Source organism: Notechis scutatus, chromosome 2, assembly GCF_049901735.1.
Source record: "Notechis scutatus isolate UNSWTSFEM ecotype Mainland chromosome 2, rNotScu1.2, whole genome shotgun sequence".
Classification (NCBI taxonomy): Eukaryota; Metazoa; Chordata; class Lepidosauria; order Squamata; family Elapidae; genus Notechis; species Notechis scutatus.
Window position 1 is genome coordinate 63,992,133 of NC_142010.1, and position 23,393 is coordinate 64,015,525.

Below are 23,393 nucleotides of genomic sequence, written 5' to 3' on the forward strand. Positions count from 1 at the left end.
TTCATTCTTATACTTACAACTCCTGGCCTTGGGTAAGGCACCTTGCCCTCATAAGCTGCCCACTGATGATCAGGACCATCTTTATGAGCAAATGGTCCATTAAAAACCTCCCAGATGTCTGCCATACGATAGACACAGATGGCGAAGCCTTGGAAGACATTGCTGTAATGAGAAAAAATTACCCAAATATTGCTTGTAACACAAGATTTAAATGTCACTGAGATTTGCTTGTTATCTCTCTAGGCTGCAATTCAGAAAGAAAGAAAAATGCTTTTAAGTAAATAAATGCCTAGAAGGTTACACTTTTTGGGGGGTGGGGGGTGGGGAATAATTCATACTGTATGAATCCTAGTGAAGTTGACTGAAGAAGAATTGGCGAAAAAGCAAACTATATTGGGTATACAAAAAATTATAAACTCATTATAAAGGGCATTTTTAAAAGATTCGCTGTTAAAAGTAACTACAGACAGAACTACAAACCACAGATAGAAACATCTCACCTGATGGTGCTAAACAGTGCATAGACTTCAGGATTCTTGCCATCTTTGGCCCTCAGAAGAAAGATGTCCTCTGTTGAAAAGTGGATGATCGAATGAGTTCTGTAACTGTTGTGTCAATGTACTTACTCTACACAAACATATTTCTAAGTGTTTTTTTTCTTCTAATGACTGGCTCAGGAATTCTGGGGGTTGAAGTCTACAAGTCATAAAAGGGGCAGAGTTCCCCATCCCTGGCCTAGAAGATATTTGTGCTATCCATTTTGTTTCACTGCTGCTAACTCCTGTTACACTACCACTGCCTAATCTAAAATAAAATTGCATGGCGCCACACTCTAGCATAGGAACACAACCTTTTTCTGAAGTGAAGGTTGTCCTAGCTAGCCTGTGGGTGCTGTGCTGGAGAAGAGAAGAGGCCCATTCCAAAATTTGGGAAGCTGAGCCGAGTCAGAATAAGACTACAACTGATTTCATTTGTATGTAATTAAACATCATCAATATGATTACTCTTCATCCATGCATTTAATAATTTCTCCTTTCTCTTATACCAAAAATTGTATTTTTTTCTTTGGAGGTTGCAGACAAATTGGGGTGGGGGGGGGTGCTACATAAGACCAGGGAATCTCAGATTATGAGTTCCTAACATAAGGATGCATCATTGACTTTAAACTCCCAGTGGTTTTTGATTAAGCTCTGATCAAATCTCCACTGGCTTAGTTTTAGGATTAGTATAGCATTAAATGTCCCTGGTCATTCCTTTGGTTCCACTTTCCCCATACTGTAAATTCCTAATCCTCTACAAACCAACCAACTGTGATTATGGAATATAAATCACACCCAGTTCATCAAAGTGTGTGTCAATGCCATCTGGTCCTGGAACAGAACACACAAGACGAGCTTTGTTGAAAGTGCTCCATTTGTTGACCAGCACTCGTTGTCCACCAACATCATTCTGGAAGAAGAAAAATAAATAATGTTCAGGAGTGAAAGCCACTGACATAATGGCACATAACTGTTTTTGAACCTTTTGAATTTGTAATATTTCAGCATAAAGATGAGTTAAAACATGATCTTTCTCCACACAAGTCCTGAAACAAGATCCTGAGGAGCTAGTTGAACAAACAAAAACATTACATTTGCTTATTATTTTACTCATTGAGAGAAATGACTCAAGGGTAGTCTTAAAGGTGCTCTTTTTTTCCAAAAGGCAATAGGACTATAATTCCTTGAGGAAGAAGAATAAGATGTTTCGCTTCTCCTCCAAGAAGCTTCATTGGTTCTGGCAGGATGGTGGGAGTATGTGTGCAAAGATAATATTTATTTGCAATCATCTGGTTGTTAGCATTTTCCCTGAGAGCTCTTGAGGCCACTTGGAGGTTTGATAGGCCCTATCTAACAAAATGAAATTCAATGTAGAGAAAAGTAAAGTCTTACACTTAGGCAAGAAAAACCAAAAATACACATATACACTGGGTGAAACCAGGCTCAATAGCAGTAACTGTGAGAGGAATCTTGGAGTTTTAGTGGACAACCAATTAAATATGAGCCAGCAGTATGTGACAGCAGCCAGAAAAGCCAATGCAATCCTAAATTACATTAACGGAGGGATACAATCAAGATCAAGGGAGGTACTAATACACCTCTATAAAGCTTTAGTAAGACTACACCTAGAGTACTACATCCAGTTTTGGTCACCACACTATTAAAAAGATGTTGAGACTTTAGAAAGAGTGCAGAAAAGAGCAACCAAGATGATTAGGGGACCGGAGGCTAAAACATACAATGAAGAGTTGCAGGAACTGAGCATGGCTAGTTAGTGAAGAGAAGGACCGGGGGACAATGATGGCAGTGTTCCAATATTTGAGGGGCTGCCACAGAGAGGAGGGGAGAGGGGTCAAGCTATTTTGCAAAGCAGCTGAAGGCCAGACAAGGAATAATGGATGGAAACTGAACAAGGAGAGATTCAATCTGGAAATAAGGAGAAATTTTCTGACAGTGAGAGCAATCAACCAATGGAACAGCTATAAACTACACTGCTCAAAAAAATAAAGGGAACACAAAAATAAGATATCCTAGATCTGAATGAATGAAATATTCTTATTAAATACATTGTTCATTACATAGTTGAATGTGCTGACAACAAAATCACACAAAAATTATCAATGGAAATCAAATTTAGCAACCCATGGAGGACTGGATTTGGAGTTACACTCAAAATTAAAGTGGAAAAAAACACTACAGGCTGATCCAACTTTGATGTAATGTCCTTAAAACAAGTCAAAATGAGGCTCAGTAGTGTGTGTGGCCTCCATATGCCTGTATGACCTCCCTACAATGCCTGGGCATGCTCTTGATGAGGTGGCGGATGGTCTCCTGAGGGATCTCCTCCCACACCTGGACTAAAGCATCCCCCAACTCCTGGACAGTCTGTGGTACAACGTGGCATTGGTGGATGGAGCGAGACATGATGTCCCAGATGTGCTCAATTGGATTCAGATCTGGGGAACGGGCGGGCCAGTCCATAGCATCAATGCCTTCATCTTGTAGGAACTGCTGACACACTCCAGCCACATGAGGTCTAGCATTGTCTTGCATTAGGAGGAACCCAGGGCCAACCGCACCAGCATATGGTCTCACAAGGGGTCTGAGGATCTCATCTCGGTACCTAATGGCAGTCAGACTACCTCTGGCGAGCACATGGAGGGCTGTACAGCCCCCTAAAGAAATGCCACCCCACACCATTACTGACCCACTGCCAAACTGGTCATGCTGGAGGATGTTGCAGGCATCAGAACGTTCTCCACGGCGTCTCCAGACCCTGTCATGTCTGTCACATGTGCTCAGTGTGAATCTGCTTTCATCTGTGAAGAGCACAGGGTGCCAGTGGCGAATTTGCCAATCTTGGTGTTCTCTGGCAAATGCCAAATGTCCTGCACGGTGTTGGGCTGTAAGCACAACCCCCACCTGTGGACATCGGGCCCTCATACCACCCTCATGGTGTCTGTTTCTGACCATTTGAGCAGCCACATGCACATTTGTGGCCCGCTGGAGGTCATTTTGAAGGGCTCTGGCAGTGCTCCTCCTGTCCCTCCTTGCACAAAGGCAGAGATAGCAGTCCTGATGCTGGGTTGTTGCCTTCCTACGGCCTCCTCCACATCTCCTGATGTACTGGCCTGTCTCCTGGTAGCGCCTCCATGCTCTGGACACTACGCTGACAGACACAGCAAACCTTCTTGCCACAGCTCGCATTGATGTGCCATCCTAGATGAGCTGCACTACCTGAGCCACTTGTGTGGGTTGTAGACTCCGTCTCATGCTACCACTAGAGTGAAAGCACCACCAGCATTCAAAAGTGACCAAACCATCAGCCAGAAAGCATAGGAACCGAGAAGTGGTCTGTGGTCACCACTTGCAGAACCGCTCCTTTATTGGGGATGTCTTGCTAACTGCCTATGCTTTCCACCTGTTGTCTATTCCATTTGCACAACAGCATGTGAAATTGATTGTCAATCAGTGTTGCTACCTAAGTGGACAGTTTGATTTCACAGAAGTGTGATTGACTTGGAGTTATATTGTGTTGTTTAAGTGTCCCCTTTATTTTTTTGAGCAGTGTATATTTAAACTATATTTATTGCCTTCAGAAGTTGTGGGAGCTTCACCACTGGAAGCCTTCAAGAAGAGACTGGACTGCCATCTGTCAAAAATGGTGTAGGATCTGCTCAGGTGGGGGGTTGGACTAGATGACCTACGAGGTCCCTTCCAACTCTGTTAATCTGTATCTAAATCTGTATCTGTTTATCTGTGCCCTCATCATATATAATGTTAAAAGAAAAGGGACACCGATGGCTCATCTAACATTGTAAACCTTAATTCTGCCCATAAGACCTGAGTTTTGATAATGCATTTCTAAACAGAAGTAACTTGTACTAATTCTACATGCAATGTTACTATTAATTATTTTGTTTATAATGAACTGCTCCCTTGAGAAACAGAATAATCCTTTCCCACATACACACTTAAAATGTTATACTCCAAGAAAAACACTGATAAGACTGAAAGTAACAACCAATTTTATCATTTTGGGAAGTTGGTGGCAAGATTTTAAACTAAATTTATTTCTCCCCCAAATAAACTTTAGACTTCTGACTAAAATAAATCTCGTTTCACCACAGGAAGCCTAAAGAAGTAACAGTATACATACTAAAATTATTCTTTGCAACTAGAAAATGCAAAGAAAAATACCCCAACATCCCCAGAACCCCAGGAAAAACACAGAAAATTCAGCCTACACATGTAATTTGACCCTACCTACTTTTCATCATTGCCCTACTCAATGTGGTTTTCATTCTCCCTCCCAAATATTACAATACAACCCACAACTAACACATGTCTGTTTTTCTTTGCAATAGAGGAACCAAAACAGACTCCAACTATCTTCCAGCAATTACCAGTGCTACTTTTCAGGTATTATTCTATGACAACTGTTCCTTTTCCTTCACAAAAGCAGCCCTTACAAAATCCAGAAATCCCTCTGGGATTATTGTGGATTAATACTTTCAAGCGACTGCAGCAGTTTAACCCGGCCATTGTGTGCGTGTTTTGACTGCCAAAGAGGCAAAAGGACAAGGCCACAGATTGTCTTAACTAAGCAGGGTACTTACTCCCCCTTCCCTGCCCCTGCGAACTCCGCAAATCAAATTAGATCCCCATCTTGGATGCCTCTTAAACACAAAATCCCTCTTTGTAGAAAGGGTGGTGAATCCAGCAAGTAATTGCTTCATCTCTATGTTTTATTGTTTATTTGTAGGATTAGGACAAGAACAAGTAATTCACAGCCAGCAGAATTAGTCTATTTGCATGGAAATCTGCCATCTCCATTTCTCTAGTCCATTGTAGTACACTGACTTTATGACTTGTTGCAGGGAGTTTGAATTATTGCAGGCAGGCGCCACTAGGATAATTTCCATCTGACAAATACTTCTCCCCAACAGCTCTTTAGGCGGAGAGAGGTGGGGTTTCCCCCCCCCTCCCTCCAATTTTTCAACAGCAGTGATAGAAATTGAACTGAGTCTTGCCCATTAGGCTGGCTCCTAGCTTTGCAGAGGCCAAGTTCCGACTTCTGCTTCACAAATACGGCAAGCCTTTCAGTTGTTATCTATAGATCATGTTTCCAGGTGTGTTTTTAGAATGCAGGGGCTCTGCCTCAAAGGCAAATATTCAGTGGATTGGATGATTTTCTATGTGATACCCTCCCCCATTTTTCACCGTATGTAATATACTTTTCCTTTTCTCCCTTTCTCTTTCTACCTCTCTCTCTTACACACACATATATACACACACAATTAAGAGGGGAAAGATGGTTGACTTCTGTCCATCAACAACAGGCCTGTCAAACTAGCAGCCCACGGGCTGGATATGTCACGCCCAGGCCATGCCCCTCCTGGCTCCGCAAAGACAAAAAAGTCACGATACGTCATGTGACCTGATTGAGTTTGACGCCCGTGATCTACAAGGATTCTCTGGAAAAATGTTCTGGCCCAAGCCTCGTTCAAAGCAAACAAACGCCAAACAGAGATAAAAGCAAAACCTTTTTAATGCTTCTCTGTGAATTCTGTTCATTCACAGTAAAACGCTATTAAAAACTAATTGTCCCAGATAAGAACAAGCCTTGCCAAGATTGTGCAAGGCTGCCAAGAACACTCGATTAAATTGCAAGGAAATAATCAAAACCAAAAGTCTCCAAACACAAACCAGGATAGTCTGAACTTCCACAAGACTTGAAGTGCAAGAACGTCTTTGCTTCCTGCAAAGAATCCCACCTCTGAGAGCTGGCTTTTATCCCTTAAGGGAGAGGTCGTCACCTTGCAGCCTTACTCCTGAGTCACCCGTGCTGCTGCAGCTGCTCTTTCCTTCAATCAGCCCTGCACACAAGCGCACTGGGCACAAGCTCCTCGGTGTCCTTTGCATCCCTGCTGCCAGCCTCCACAAGCTCCAAAGGCAGCATTCCGCTCCCTGATGGTCCTGGCTCCATCCCTGCATCACACGCAGGCCCCTCATCTGAGTCCTCGCTCTCTGAGACCTCAGCCGTCTGCACCTGCTGCTGGTGAACCATAACAAAAGGTGTCTCAAAGAGGTCATTTCCTAATATATGTAGATTTTGAATAAGCATTTATGCTTCCCTGTTCAGGTTTTTTTTTTATTTGTTTGTTTGTTTTTGGTACAGGTTGTCCTCAACATACGACCACAATTGATCCCAAAATTTCTGTTGTCAAGTGAGACATTTGTTAAGTAGAGTTTTGCCCCATTTTACAATCTTTCTTGCCACCGTTGGCTTCCCCATTGACTTAGCTTGTCAGAAGGCCATAAAAGGTGATCGGGACACTGCAACTGTCACAAATATGAGTCAACTATCAAGAGTCCATATATTGATCATGTGATCAGGGGATCTTGCAATGGTTGTAAGTGTGAAAAATGGTCATGGCATTTTTTTTCAGTGCCATTGTAACTTTGAACAGTCACTAAATGAACTGTTGTAAGTTGAACTGTTGTATCTGTATTTCCTCTATTCCTTTGCTATAAACATTAAGAGAGAAAAAGAATATACGGGCAAACATTTTGTACAGAAGAACAGGAATATGTCTGATGCACCTCCCAAAATAGGAACATGTGTGGAACACACCCAGGTTCAAGTCAAGCATCAAATGATAAATTAGAGAAAATTCTTTGCTGCCTGTTGTGCAGCATATTGGTTCATCTGGCAATAGCCTCTCTTTTCCTGATTTAAGAGACAGTAGATTGCTCTCCATTTTAGATGAATATAAACATTTAAAAACCCCAGCTCTCCTAAAATATGCTGTGGATAATCCAAATACATTTTATCAAGCTGTAATATGACAGATTGCACACCCCAAAGTGCCTTATGTACCACACCCACTCTGCAGAGTCTAGGGAGCTGAGTCTTAAAGATGAGGCTAGCAACGTATTAATACACCCCAGTATGGTGAAAAACAACGGCAATAAATTACCAAAATCGGGTCACGAATGAGCTGGCCAGTTGGAGCACAGGAGAAAGGAACCCTAGACTTGAACAAGCTTAACTTTCTGGATTGCAGTCTCTTTACACATGGATGCACAGCTCCATCCAGCATTTTGGGCCTTTGCTGTTGCCATGGAGCATCCATAGCTCTGAGATATGGTGAGATGGAACAGTAGTACTCATTCATCAAAATGTTAATGCTCTAGCACTGAGCGTAAGAACTGATGAATCCCAAGAATGAAAGGGGAGGGTGGGCTAAAGAGATGAATGTATTTTACAAAGTGCTCAACCAAAAGCACTGAAACAATTTCAACCAAGGATATAGTATAGTATAGTAGGCCGGGGTGTAAGACCCTCCACTTCCCCTCTTGGTGGAGATGCTCTTTGACATTTCAAGGATACAGAGATGTTATGATGTTTGCTGGATACCCATTTCGAAGAGGGGTCCTCTCTTAACAAGTAAGAAAATCTGTCTGGGGGGGCGGGGATCACCAGGCGTTGAAAATGAATGATTGCACATTACTGTAAAGGAACCAGCAGTCAAGAAATATGTCAGAAACATATTTCAGATGCTGAGGTCTTCCCTGTAACACTCTAAGAAAGTGAAAGTTGGACTATGAAGAAGCTAGACAGAAAAAGTAGCGACACTTCTGAACTTCAGACAGCCAAAGAAACAAAGCAAAATAAGATCATCAAACACATCAACCCAGATTTCTCACTTGTGCCAGAAATGACCTGGTTAACTAGTTCCATAGCTTGCATAAGAAAAGGTGAAGCTATCTGACACTGAGTCAAACCACTGGTTCTTTCAAAGCCAAAAGAAATAAATCTGGGCAAATGATTCTCTCCGGTCTCTCCCAGGCAAGCCACTCTATCTGCTGTCTGAAAAATGGAGATGCCAGAATTGAATTGAAATGTGCTTCCTACATTTACCAAATATTTCACCACTGAACTGTATCACCTACTCATAATTTTAAAGTCAATAAAACTCTGCTTTCCTTGTGTAAGCCATCCAATGGAGACATCTTGGGCATCAGGAACCAAAAAATGGGAGAGAGTTATTGAGGAAAAGTGTGTTCCTCACAGTCTGTCTGCATTGTACTATCTTAACTAACTTAGTTCCTCCAAAATGGCTAGAAGGTAAGTTTCTGTTCATTAAAATCTATTCTTGATGAGTGAGATTCAGATAACTACTTTTTCTCAAACTATTTGTTTTACCATGCGTATACAGAATATTTCCATGTGCTTTTTTCAGATTTTTTAAAATCACATCTTTATTATTTTTATAAAAATATCAAGGCTATGAAACAGTTCTACTTCCTAGTCCACCCTACTGTTTAGATTTTCGTGGTGGCCTGCCATTCAAGTATTAACCCAGATCTGACATTGCTTAGCTTTTTAAAAGCTACCAGATGGTTAGATGCTGAAATTTATCTGGGAAAACCCAGATTTATTTACTTACTTGTTCATTTGTTTTAAATGGATAATTTGGTCATGATCAACATCTCAGAAGCAAAGGATCTGTTCTAGGTATGTTGCCAATAGCACTTAGCAATAGCACTTATACCTCTTCATACTGCTTTACAGCCCGCTCTAAGCAGTTTAAAGAGTCAGCATATCGCCCCCAACAATCTGGGTCCTCATTTTGCCGACCTTGGAAGGACGGAAAGGGTGAGTCAACCTCGAGCCTCTCAGGATCAAACTCCGGATTGTGGGCAGAGAAGGCCAAGTTAAAGCATATGATGTTACCTTTTCAGTTGCAGCATCCAACTTTGAAATACTTTCCCCAGAAAAGTATGCCTGGCATCATTTTTGCTATTTTTTGGTGCCAAGTAAAAACATTTTTATTCTGCTTGCCTTTTAATAATAGTTCTGCTGTAATTTTAACCTTCTGCTGCTGCTTTTTCTTATTACTGCCTTATTATTTTTATTCTGCATAAATTTTATAATGGTTTAACTTTAATATATGTTTGAATTTCTTAAACTTGTAAATTGTTTTAATTTATTATCTCTGCATTTTTTAAAAATGAGTAAACTTACTTTAAGTAAGTTCAATGTTGTACATGTGTGCATGTTTTACATATACATAAAATCTTAAGATACTTAAAATTAATATATATTACAATTTCATGAACTTTGGCAAGTAAAAATGTTCTGCTGATTCCAAACCAGTAAGCAAGACAGATTGAGCAAGGGGCTGCAGCTGAAAAGAACCTTTTTATATATTCATTTTTAAAAGAAAAACCATTCTGCTACCTGAAAACCTTATGAAGAGAACTGAGTCAAGATAATTCAGAACATTTTTAGTTGGGAAGAGATCCAATCCCAACCCCTCCAGGAAACTATGGAAACTTTTCTCTGTTTTGTTGGAGAAGCTTGGCAATTACCAAAGTTACAGAGAATTGTTAAAGTGGGCATTGGCTGGGAGAAAAGAGAAAAGAGGGGGTTTTCCGGTCTCAGAAAAGGGTGCAGGATTTTATCTCTCATGCATCAGCTTAGCCCTCTGGTTTCAATGATGGGGAGTGCCATTAAGAATGGGGTTGAAAAATCCAAATATAAAAAGGTGTTTCAGATAGTGGAGGGAGCCCTTCATATAGCGCTTATCTGCAATTCCTTCAAACAACTGTGCTTTTTCCTGGAATCCCACATTTGCTTTCCATAGCCAGTCAGTAATCCCAGGAAAGATGTGTTTGGATTAAGGAGTTATATCAGGTATTACACATCAGCTCCATGTGAGCTGCAAAGCACCATTTTGGCTTCAAATCTTAAGCACTGTATATCCCTATTAAAATTCCCTATCTGAAGCACTATTAGCTCATCAGTGCTCCAACAAGAAAAGGTTCTTGGTTCTTGGTCAGTGAGAATGAGAAAAGTAAAGTGCTAGGAATGTATTTGCAATAGATCCATTTTTCTCAGTTATTTCTATAGCTTTCTACATGAGACAGATGTCATAAAATACAAAGGGAAACATTTAAAGAGGTTTGCTAGTGACCTATTACTCCAATTCATTTATGTTGTGCCTTCAATTTAGTTTTGACTCCTTTTGACTACCTGGACCCAATCCCTGCTGTCTTCTAGGCAAGATTTTGGAAATGGTTTGCCATTGCCTGTTTCCCAGGCTGAGACAGCTGGCCGAAGATCAGCCAGCTGCCTCTCTACCCAAGGGAGGACCAGAACTCCAAGTGTCTAGCCTGATGCCTTAACTATAAACACCAAACTGTCTCTCATGTTACTCAAATGACATAATCAATTACAACACCATAGAGGTTCAGTGAAGAGGAACTTCTACGATCAGCACCTTTCCTATTTCTACAATTAGCCAGTTTCCTTGCAGAGTTTCATTACATTACATTTTGTGCATGCGTGATGTAGAGAAATCCAGGGGGAAGAACTGAAGCTGGCATCAAAATGGCTTTGTGGAACCTTTGGCTGGAAGGAATTGCTTGCAGGAGAAGTGTAAAAAGAGCAGTTGAAGAAAGAAGGGAGGAAGTGAAAATGGCTTGAACAAAATATTGGGGCATTTCCATTTGGAAGAACAACTGAATTCAAAAGCTTTAAAGTATTATCCCTTCCTCCCATACAGCAACATCAGTCCCCCCCCCCCCCGTCACTTTGGCAGAGGGGTGGTGGTGTGGAATCACAAAAAAGAGAAACACCAGAAAGAAAAGGTCCATGTTCATAACTTGGCTGGAAAAGAAACAATTGTGTCAGGCAAGATTTATGCAGCCTGCGAGAACCAGGCCCTACCAAAGAGGAGATCTTGATAGGAGAACTTAAGGCCAGCAACTTGTTCCAAGCAGACTTCCTCCATTACATCACTCACTGCTCTTCTTTAGGAAAGAGAGGCAAGGGGACAGCAGGTTTAACTTCAGTATATAAACCAATTTAGTATAAATTAGGTTTTAGTTTGGGATAAATCAGAATCAAGTAGGCTCACCTAAGTTTCAGATACATTTGTTAACATTTTCTCCCCTCCTGTTTCAAAACATTTTAAATCCTTTTTTCAAAAAAAAAAAAAATTTTTTTGGATGGTTCTATTTTTAGGTGGGTGATTACTGGAAGCCAGTGAATGTACTGTAGATTGAAGAACACAGTTGATAATGATTTTCTAAGCATTTTCCAGCTTTAACTAGCTGCATTTTCAGCTCTGGGTGTTAAAATAATCCTGTTACAAATCCCAACAATGTTATATTACCCCATCATGAAACTGATCACAAATAAGCAATTGTAGTTAACAGGAAGGTAGAAAAGATACCGCTAAATAAAGCTACATACTGTGGTAAAGATATCAGGGAGTCTTTCAGTTACGTATCTGCTCTTGCAAACTTCCTTTCTTTTTCATCATATGAGAGTGACTGTTTGGTACTTCCTTGCATGAAACACTGCAAGACCTCATCTTTTGGGATGTAAGGCACTTTAGGCGAAAGGGAGTTTATATAAGGAGTGTGGATGTCCCAACGGTAGAAAAAGAAAATATAGATGAGAATCACATTGTCTCCTGTGGACATTTTAATCTTGATTTGGGTTTTAGCAACACATCCAACTTTGGCTATTTCACTTTTCGTATATTTTTTTTATTTATTAAATTGATATGCCATCTATCTCACTGCTGAGCGACTCTGAACACTTAGGCTACGATAGTCCATAAATTCCAACTTGATATACTTATACCACTCACCAGAACTCATACAGCATCTTTCCCCAAATTCTTTAGTGAGTTTATTTAGCTTCTTCAAGATTTCTGAGCTGGGCTGGACAACTTTGTTTAATTTAAAGCAGACAAGACCTCCATGATCAGAGAGAAATCTTTTAAAATGTTTCCATGTTCAGTGCATATGTTGTAACATTGCCAAGTCCTAGAAGCAATTCTTGTTTACCAGCAGAGCTTAGGGCTTCAACGGTTACTACTTGATTTTCATTTGGACCCTTGGCCAATCCTTCATACGTGCCAATCCTTTCCCTGGAAAGATTTTTGTTCCAATCTCAAGAGGCCATTCCTCTGGAGTCTAATTTGGTTTGATTATTTCTTCTGCGTAAATCCAAACTATCAATTCTTGGGTGTATTTTTTAATAGGGAAGCTGGTTCTTACAAAGCAAAAATGAAGCTGAAACATTTATCCTTTCTGGTATGGAAATCTATACACTCTGGGTGCAGGTTTTGGTCTAACTTCTGCTATTTCTGCATAAAAGTATGCAATGCCATTTAAGCCCTAAATGAAACCTATACAGCACACTTTTGCCACTGATACCAGGAGAGGACTTATCTTTAAACATATATTTTTTAAAAAAATCAATAAAATGAATGTACACATTCAGATATTCTCATTTCTCATATTCTCATTTGACTCACAGAAAACAAGTAATCAAACAGACTGAAGGCTATTATTGCTTAACAGTTTTCATAATAACTGGCCATGCCATAAATCACAAAATGGCATGCCCTTGTGCTATAAAGTGGCCTTCTATCTATTAATAAATCTCTTTAAACTTATCCATGAAATATAATTAGGCACTAGTCAAAGACCAAATGATCCATTTCGGTGGTGCGTAAAGATGTCAACTGAGTCATTTAATCTATATTTATGATTTATTTATTACATTAATTTATATACTGTCTCCTTCTAGATCTCTAGGCAGCTTGCAATAACATCCTCAAAACACATTACAATACCACTAAAACAACAGAGCAGCAATAAAAATAAAATAAAGACACATCATATGGCCTTTATCTTCAAGTACCATACAATAATTCAACTGCTTCTCCTAAATTAAATCCCAAAGGCCCATGAGTAGCAAGCAACCACTTCACAGGGGATAAGCTGTCTCAGGAGCTATAGATTTTAAAGTATGATATCCACAGCTGCAAGCTTTTTTTTTTTTTTCATTTTTAGATCAATATGAGCACATGTCTCTAAGGGGCCATCATTATACCCGAAAATGACAAACTCACCACACAGATTCTGCCCACACGGCTGAAGATGGCATGCCCTTTGCTATCTGATTCTGCTGCTTTCTCAGTGAAGAAGAAGTAAACTTTGTCATTGTCCCGATCATCATTCTCTGGGATCATATAAGCAGCAACAAATTTGGGGGCTGAGAAAAGAAAAAGAATCATTGGACAGAGAAAAAAACGATCCCCAGAAGCAGTTTGTAGCCCGATGCTGGTCCTAACAGTTTAAAATCTTGGCAGATTCTGTCTTGGAACAGTTAATGAAGGTTATTGCCAAGAGAGATAACAAGTAAGTACTCTTCTTATTAAAACTATACAGGGTTAGTTATATAAACACTTCCCCATCTCCTCCTCCTTTCCCATGTACAAATTTAAAGTGATCATAACCTCCATTTCACCTTTTCCCCCCATTCTTATTTTTGTGGACCACACTCCCTTTTTCATTGATTGCTGTGTACATTATATGGGATTCAGTCAGTCATTTTTCTTCTGATCATCTCTGAGCTTTGCATGAGCTTTGTTTAATCCCCTTTATACCCTTGGCATGATCCAGTGCACAGAATTTACAGAACACACCCCTACAGTATTTCATTGTTTGCCTAAAATGAAGCAGTCCCAACTTCTCTAAGGCTGCATATTTACATGTTCGGTATGTGCCTTTTGACTTGATAAAGAGTCATAATTTTTGCCTACCATTAAGCAGCCTCTGGTCCATCTCTGTACGTAGAGAAGAGCGATGTCCCATGGTCCGGAAGATCACAGAGTCCCTGCCCAAGAAATCGGCTGTTAGCCCCGTATACAAGTCTCCACCTAGGGAATAAGTTCAATTAAAAACAGTAGCTGTTTGTACATAGCTTTTGTGTTTGTTGACACCTTTAATAATAAAGGCAGCAGCACATAGACAGATGCACCCCATTATATTTAAAGAACTTCGTAAGTATTCTGATTGCCTGATAACATTCACAGATGGTTCAAGGTGAGAAAGGACAGCTTGTCTAAAGCCATCAATTGCATTTATGGCAGAGGTCAGATCTAAACAGCAGATTCCTTGGCTGCCATTCTTGACAAGTCTGTTCTATCAATTCTCAGGGTCTTTCTAGATCAACCCTTTATTATGCAACAGCCCATGGGATCTGGAAGTCCAGATGATTTTATCTACCATTTTTAATCCTCCCATCTGTTCTTGTTACTTTTCCCATCATTTTTCTTACCATGGAAAATTCATTACCAAAGGCAACACTAAAATGTATAGCACAATTTTTTTGTGTGTGAGATGAGGAAAGAAAATAATTAAAGCACCAGTGGGGAGCAGTTGTCCCTGGAGAAAGAATGGGGTTTTGTAGCTACCTTTCTTTTCTCTCTTTTTTCCCCCTTTTTTAAAATTATGTGGACTCAAAATCACGCTGAAATTCTAAATGAATGTGACTAAACTGGGAAGGAGCAGGCCTCACATCCATAGGGAAAACTCATCGACATAATAGTCTTTAAAAAGTCAACCCAGTGTTTCTCAGCTTTAGCAATCTTAAGATGTGTCGATTTCGGCTCCCAGAATTCCTCAGTCTTAAAGTTGACAAGGTTGAGAAACACTGGATTAAACAATCCTTGTCTTCCCCCTGGTTCCTCTCACATATTCCACTGAGCACTAAAACATAATTTATATATAAATTAGGAAATCTAGTGTAGAAGTAGCGGTCTTTTATTTCAGCAAAACAGCAACTGTTTTTTCCCCCAACCCACAATACTGCTGGCTGTAGCTCTTGCTATCTGCATTATTCGTGTTGCATTCTCTCCTAAGCTCTCAGAATTTGTCCATTTATAATGGTAGTCTTAGGAAAAAACAACAGAACCAGAGGTGGTATTCAGCACCCACCTCTGACTGGCCCCTATTCTCTGCCTCTGAGTCCCACCTGATTAGCTGGGTCTTCTTTTGTTGCCCTGGAGCTAGAAAGCAGGTTAGTGGGGTGGGGAGGGAATGGGGATTTTACACTATCCTTCCCCTGCCATGCCCACCAAGCCACACCCACAGAACCTGTAGTAAAAAGTTTTGAATCCCACCACTGAACAGAACCCACATCTATTATAGAATCATAAATTCAGCAGTTGCCTAGGCATTCAAGAAAGGCTCAGTAGTTTATTATGTTTTTGGTTTTGTTGAGCTTTTTAATTTTGTTCATTATTGTTATTGATTTTTTCCCCCATTTTGTATGCCACCCAGAGTCACAAATGGTGAAAGAAGAGGCTTTCTAATACATGCGTACAGACAAATAACCTAAGTTATTGATTCTTGAGCAGAGTGACCAGCAGCAGCCTGGAAGAATGATTGGACAGATTCTTTCTAGACTTTTCTGAATCCACTTGAAGAACTGAATTCTCTCGAGTGAACAGAAAAACACCAGGCAAAGAAGCCTATAAGATCGATTCCTGAGAAGTCCACCTGAGACAATGAATTTCTTCAATTATTTCCAGCACATATTTGCTGAATGTCTTAAACTGTAGACTAAGTAGCAGAAAAAAAATAATATACACATAAAATAATAAATATCCATGTATAGCCATTAGAATACAAGATTCAGGTTAATTTACTTTGGCACCTACCAAAAAATGTACTTGCAAACGCCCGATTAGGCTCATGTGGACATCTGCCCCGGCCATTTTCTATACTGGTTGGATCCATGCTGAACATGTGCTGGGAAGAGAAATGAGGGGGAAAAATTAGGTGTCCACATCAAACTAATAGAGTCAAAGGAAAAGTGGAAGTGTTTATGTGATAAGGATGAAGAGAACCCCAAAAGGCTCTCAGATCATAGGATGTGTAAGGAAACCCTTGTCATGATAGCACAGATTCACCAAGAGGAAGTAACAGCAGGTTTTTTTTTGTTCTTAATATAAGCAAAAATCAAGTTACTAAAGACTGGTGTTCATCCCATTATTAACCCTATGGCTTTCTCAGTGCCAATAGATCTTGGAATGTTTACATCTTTATGAATTAAAGGTCGCAGTAGAGGTTAAGAAGAAACTGACTTGAGTTTAAGAACTCAGAGACTCAGGAGAGAGATGGGAGGGGGGAGGAAAACAATGAAAGCTACAAGCCTCAGCATTGCCAAAAAAAAGGTGTTAGTTTCATTCTAGGTTCAGATAAACCAGCATGGAGCCACAAAAACACTGACTCATCTGTACAAATAAGCTACGTTTGATTTTAGTACTGTAAACTGTGTCTGTAACTGTTGTTGGTCAATAACAAAATAAATGATTATCAAACTTGCAATATAGGGAGGAAAAGGCCACAGCCAATCCTAGAATGACATTTAACGTCTTTGCCATGGTTAACTTTTATTTTTTATTTATTTATTTGATTTGTCAATCGCTTACAAGATAATAGGTGTAAGTATAAACATGAGTAAGAATACAGGAAATAGGTATGAATAAATAGGGACAATAGGACAGGGACTGTAGGCACAAGTGTGCACTTATGCACCCCCCTTACAGACCTCTTAGGAATGGGGTGAGGTCAATAGTGGATAGTTTAAGGGTAAAGGAGTGGGGGTTAGAGGATGTAACAACAGTCAGGTAGTGCATTCCAGGCACTGACCACTCTGTAACTGTTTGGTAAAATGTTTTTGGTACAGCAGTATTCACTATCCTGTTCAGTTTCAAGAAATATCCCTCAGGTTAATAAAATTGCCTCCTTTGAAAATTGCTATGCTGATATTATTTCTGCAATTTTTGACTGTTTTGACTGAGTCATCTCCTTGGCTGGACAAAGCGATCTCTTCAAACCACCTAACTGTGGGACCTTCATTCAGGCTTTCCACACACCCACACTCGAGGCGCAACACAGGGCTTAGATTGTGTCTCTGCTTTGCATAGCAAACCAGGGTGATGTCAGTCTGAACATTTCGGAAAGGCACATTGCATGAAATGAGAAGTCCAAGTGATCATCCCAGGGTCTCACGATAAACAACTGTGCTGAAAGGACTCTTTCTCCCACAGGCTTGCTCATAAAAGCTTCTGAAATTGCCAGAGCCAAGAGGGGTTATGAGGTGAAGTTGGGCGACCTTCCTGCTTTGGCCAGTTTGATTAATGAGGAAAGGACGAGAAATGCCACCCACAGATTTTATATCTGGTTGTTGATCGGAGTGTTTTTCATGAGAGGCCAGTGGGTCAAATGGCTGCTAATTGGTTTTAAGTCTTGGTTAGTTTTGATTTTATTTATATTAGTCCTTTACAGAGTTAGACTGGACATTTTAACTGAGTTTGAGAGAATGCAAAATTTTATTAATATCTTATTACACCAAAGGTTTTGTAATTTATGTATAGAAGAATGGTGTTATATATGTACACACACATACACACACACACACACACACACACACACACACACACACACACTAAGACAACCATACATTTTTCAATCTCTTTTCTAAGAGATTGAGTTAATAATAGATATAGATATCAAACAAACAGAATGATTTAGTCCTTCTGGTTGCAAGAATTTTGAACAATGTGATCAATAGGTGCAAATTACAGAGAGTAGATTGTTATTTTCTACAATACTGCTTCCAGACCCGGGCATTTGTAGGTACATAAGCAAAATGACACGAGGTACAAGCGGTTTCACAAGGCAGTGAAAAAAAATCAAGATAGTCAAGTCTGCTTGTCATCTCAACTTTTTTATCTATTCACCACCACCACTACCCCCCCCAAAAAAAAATCCCTAATGACTAGTTCAGGGAACATAATCAGTTACAAAGTATCAAAATATCAGGTGGATGTGTAGGCTCTCTCTCAGCAGATGATTTCTACTTTTACCTCATTCCTGAGCAGGTGTGTACAGGCCAAAGGTCCAGATGGCAACCATCCACCGTTTTTTTTTTTTTAATAAAAAAAGATTATGGGGCCTATTTGGGATCCAAAGGCATTTTTGAAAACGAAAACAGCACTGGAGACTGTTGTTTCATTTTAGAGCGGACTTATTTCCTAATTTAAAAGATGTCTTTAAAAATGTGAGAACCCACAGGGGAGGCAGGAAGGTTTAGCGGCCTCCATAATAGATCTCACAGTTCCAAAGGAATCCATCCTTGGAAGCTACAGTACTTGTAGCTCATATCCCAGATATCCTATATATGCCAATATTTGTGCTTTCCCTCAAACACAAGACAGATGGCTTAATATTAACGTAGACAGTTAATACAGTTATACAGTTATAAGACAGTTATACAGTTGCAATTTCACTGCTTTTGTAGGTTGTTAGCGCTCATGATGTTGCCTAGGTTGGGTTATGAAACATCTGCAGGAAAACAATCAAGCTCATAGAGCATCAAGAACTCCTCTTTTTTTAAACCTATCCCCATCTAACATTATTTCTGCTTTCTCCTTGGAAATACATCTAGGAGTCAATGAACATGCTCAAATGGAGAACATGCTAAATGGAGTTTAGTTTTTGTTTTTTTTTTAAAGACAGCAGACAGAAAAACAGGCAGAGGAAGAAAGCTGTATAAGTAGGAGTTAGATATGAATGGAGCAGTGCACTGATCTGCTTGGCAGCTTAATATATCCTACATTCATTTCTTAGAATGCTGAGAAGGCTGGACAAATTCCACAACGGCAGTTATGTTTAGTTGCAACAACAAGCAGGCTAAGTGCACTGAACTGATAAATCAAGGGTCTTTTCCTATCTGAGAAGCATAAGCACATAAATCAACCTTTCTGAATTTAATACAATATAAGACATTTAACACAAAGAATTGCAAGTTGTTGTCTGCATTTATTCCTTCCTGGAATTGGAAATATCACTGTTTAATCTTTCTGCATTAAGTGAGTAGACCAGTTCACATATAAGAAAAGATCTGTTAAATCAACCAAAGCCTTGTCCAGTCTTCTCTATGATTTCAATAGATATCTGTCAACTAACAGTAACAAGATGCTAGTCTGATTAAATCTCTCTCTGATCCAAAAGAGATTTTTTCCCTTTTATTTGCAAAACTGTAGTTTACTGGATTTAATACCCTGAATTGCTTTGAATATAACAGCACATTATAGTTTAGTATTTTATAACAATGATCCTCGCCTCCCCTCAGGCTGGCATTCTTCTCTCTGCAATATTGTTGCATTCATTTACATGTTTGTGTAACTAAAGCTTAATGAGTCAAGAAAACCAGAAGAATTATAATTATTCTTAACCATGATTAAAGAAAGTGAATACATTTCAGTCCAGAAGTTGAGTTATTTTTTTTTATCGCTATTAAGGCCAGCCACAATACCACCCCTTTGTCTGAAACTAATAGGCAACTGTTGCCCATTATTGAAGCTGCCTTGGAAATGGGAAGGGAAGGGAAGTACAAGGGAGCTGATGGGGGAAACCAGGTGGGATGTAATGGTTGAATCACTGGAATGGGACTGGAAGGGCATGGGTTCAAGTCTCACTCAACTGGGATACCATGGGACAATCACTGCTTCTCAGTCTTGTAAGGATCAATGAGGGAAGCCCAAGGGTGGGATTCTACCAGTTCGTACCTGTTCACTAGAACCAGTTGTTAACTTTCTAAGCAGTTCGGAGAACCCGTTGTTAGAAGAAATTACTGGCCTAATCCTGTAAGGAAGGCAGGAAGGAAACATTCTGGTATTGCTTACAGAAACTGCCTCTTATTACATTCTTGGCAGGACTAGACTTTCTGTCTCAGGAACTTCTCTGGAGTTTTTTTTCCCTCCTTTGCTGGAACTTAGCTTGTGTGGAGTGACCATTCAAAGTTACAATGGCACTGAAAAAAGTGACCTATGACCATTTTTCACACTTACGACTGTTGCAGCATCCCCACAGTCATGAGAGGCCAGGTGAAGAGATGCGTGCCTTGATGTGAGTGATATTGAGTTGGCCACACCCAGTCAATAACATGACCACCAAGCCATGTCCACCCAGTCACATGACCACCAAGCCACGCCCACCACCTAAGCCACACCCACAGAACCGGTTGTTAAAAATTTGGAATCCCACCCCTGGAGAAGCCCCCTCCACAAGGAGCCCACCTTTATTTCTATAGTAATGGGGGTGGATGCTATAAATATAAAAATGAATAAAATAAAAGAGTACCATTTTCCACAAGAGAAAGAAGGGCTCACCTTCTTCCTTCTCCTTTCTTCCTTCTTCTCCTTTATTTGCTTTATATCCTACTTTTATTTTTTGCAACCCATCCTTCTTCTCCTATTTGCCATTTTCCAATCTTTCTGTGAGATGAGCTGGACTTAGAATGACTGACCAAAAGTCAACCAAGTTCAATAAATAAGGGAGGTGTAGAATTCAGGGTCTGCATAAGGTTTCTAATCCAGCTTCTTAGCTACTAAACCAAATTGGCTTCCCCCAGTTAAAAAAAAAAAAAAAAAGACTGACTCAAGACTGACCCACCCCAGGAGGAGGTATCGTTGGTCACAATTGCTCTTAACAGAAAAGGGTCTCGATCCTTCACTACAGTACTTATATGGTCTGCCTCAGGTGCACATCATCTCCTTACCTCTCCCCTGTGTCCCACGTAGATGAAAGCACAGACAGGATGAAAAGCTCCAGTCCCGCAAGCTAAGAGATGAGTCCGGTTTAAAGGATAAAGAACTCGGATATAGTTTGCACACTCCGTCTGGAAAAGAAACAGCAACTGATATTTACAATGCTTTCCATGTTCTACATTTCTATGAAATAACTTCACCTGGATGGTTACAGCTAGGTATTACGATTATGTTGAGAAAAGGATGACCCAGTTAGAAGGAGGGTGGATTTCTGGTTCAAGCAATAAAGTATCATGAAAAGATACAGAGTTATTGAGAACCAAGCTCTGTAGCTTTGGTTTCTGAACACTGAATTTGGCTAGTCTTTTTCACCCATTCTCCATGCTTTGGGACACCTTCCCCATAGAGATTGAGGAAAGCACCTGCAATTTAATCATTCAATCTATCCCAGGAGGAAGGCATAGTTGCGATGGTTAGGTCATCTGGTCAACACATGGCTTAGTATGTTTTCTTCTGCTTCTATACAACTGTAAAACCATTAGTTCATTTATTACTTTCAGATGAGTTTTCTTGCTTTATGATGGTTTTGATTGTTAGCAGTGAAAGGCCTTTGGGAATGAGCAGTTTATTAAATAAATAATCAAAACAGTAAAGTGATATATTGAGCATAATGAACCAAATAGCGTTTTCCTCTTGCCAAAGACTAATGTTATTTTAGATCCAATATCTATACTGAAGTACAGAGAACAAATCCTTCTCATATTTCAAATTTTCACATGTCATTCCCCAGGGTCATAAAAATCTTTCTTCTTGTTGAGATCGTATCACCAACTATCACTGTATTGCTTTTGATCAAACAGTAGACTTTTCTTGTGACTTCCAAAATGGATCACAAATTCCTGTATATCTGGAGGTTGTTAGGTACATTACAGTCCTCCTCCCACGTTCCTGTCATTGAACCAATGACGATCTTTCCTTGCCTCAGGCTGCCTGGGTGACTGATGTGACTGAAACCATTCATAAGTCAGGAAGTGAGGTTGTCATATTGCCTTGTGCAGTGATATCCTGTATTAGCCTAAGTACACACAATGTAACACTGCTGTTAAATCAGGAGAAAACAGGAAGAAAGTACCACAATGGGTCTAAAAATAGCATTTTCATTTAGAAATTCAAAGGGGCATCTTGACAGAACCTTATCCAGAAAATTGAGTCTACCCTGCCATAGTTCACAAGCATGTCCAATGGAGGAAGAGAGGAGACAGACAGACAGACGGACGGACAGTCAGACAGACAGACAGACAGACAGATTCCTGCTTCCCAGTCTTTATTTTTCAAACTGTATTCCTGTTCTCAGAAATGTTTCATAGAGACATACAGAATGCGTCAGCCTCCATCATTTGGTGACCACCATATAACCTCCCCCGTCTGTATATGTTAAAGACTGTTTTAATTTTTAAAAGTTTTAATTTAAGTTTTAGTTTAGTTTAATTTAGTCTAGTTTAGTTTTAATTTAAAACTAAATAAGAAGCCAAAACAAGGCAAAGCACAGTGCCAGTCTCTAACATCAGATTCATTTGTAGGAATGATATGGGGTCGTCAAAGATCCCATTGTGATGACAACATTTTGAAGGATTAGTTCTTTTTTTGGTAAATGAGGTGTAATGGGACACACATAATCCTGCATGTGGCTGGATATGGTAGGTTTGTTTGGATGGGAAAACCCCTCCATACAGTCCCCCCCCATACCTCACGGGGGGGGGGGGTAATTGGTGCTACATTTCCCTGAGAACAGATGAAAGGCAACCACTTTTCTTGCTTTCTTCCTTTTCTGTAGCTTAATTAATCAGGGAGATGTTAGAATCCTTTCAGAAAGAGAGAACCTGCGTCTTTCTAAAATAATTATAGAAAACAAAGGATAAAGAGTGGGGAGAAAGGAAACAAGAAGTTTCTCGTGGGATCTCAGCTACTTCTCTATCAGCAAATCCCTCAGACGTATGGTACTAATCCCACATCTAGTTTGACTGTTCCCTCGATGGCTATTGTCCTTATATCTCCAATGCAATTCCTGGATTGAAGTTCTGCCTTCCTGGATTTGATCCCAAGAATTGATGCTCTCGTGATCAGAGGACAAATGGCAGAGAGAATGGAGCTGTCCCTTCCTTTTTTTAAAACCTACCTGAAAGGAGAGTCTGTTTGATTCTTGCAAATTTTGGACATTTATATCCATATTCCTGGATTGATAGACTCAGGAATTGCTTTCAGATTTCAGCATCTGTATCCCTTGAAATCATTGCCAGGTTTAGATCTGGTGAGGCATTAAGCTATATAAAGCTTGGAGGCCCCTTGTTAAAAATGTAAACTAAAAGGCCTCACAAAGGGGCCTATCGAAACAGGACTTTGGGTCACCACAAAAAAA

At 39.9% G+C, this 23,393-nt stretch overlaps 1 protein-coding gene across 1 annotated transcript in view; it reads right to left on the minus strand.

Annotated features, from left to right (window-relative positions):
- Positions 1-23,393, minus strand: part of SEMA3G (semaphorin 3G) — a 92,836-nt gene that overhangs the window by 14,588 nt on the left and 54,855 nt on the right. The window contains exons 4-10 of the mRNA XM_087954930.1: positions 20,989-21,108; positions 16,079-16,169; positions 14,177-14,293; positions 13,484-13,626; positions 1,335-1,449; positions 501-570; positions 18-162 (exon numbers count right to left, since the gene is read on the minus strand). Of these exons, the coding sequence (XP_087811056.1) occupies positions 18-162; positions 501-570; positions 1,335-1,449; positions 13,484-13,626; positions 14,177-14,293; positions 16,079-16,169; positions 20,989-21,108 (801 nt within the window). The remainder of the gene's footprint in view (positions 1-17; positions 163-500; positions 571-1,334; positions 1,450-13,483; positions 13,627-14,176; positions 14,294-16,078; positions 16,170-20,988; positions 21,109-23,393) is intronic.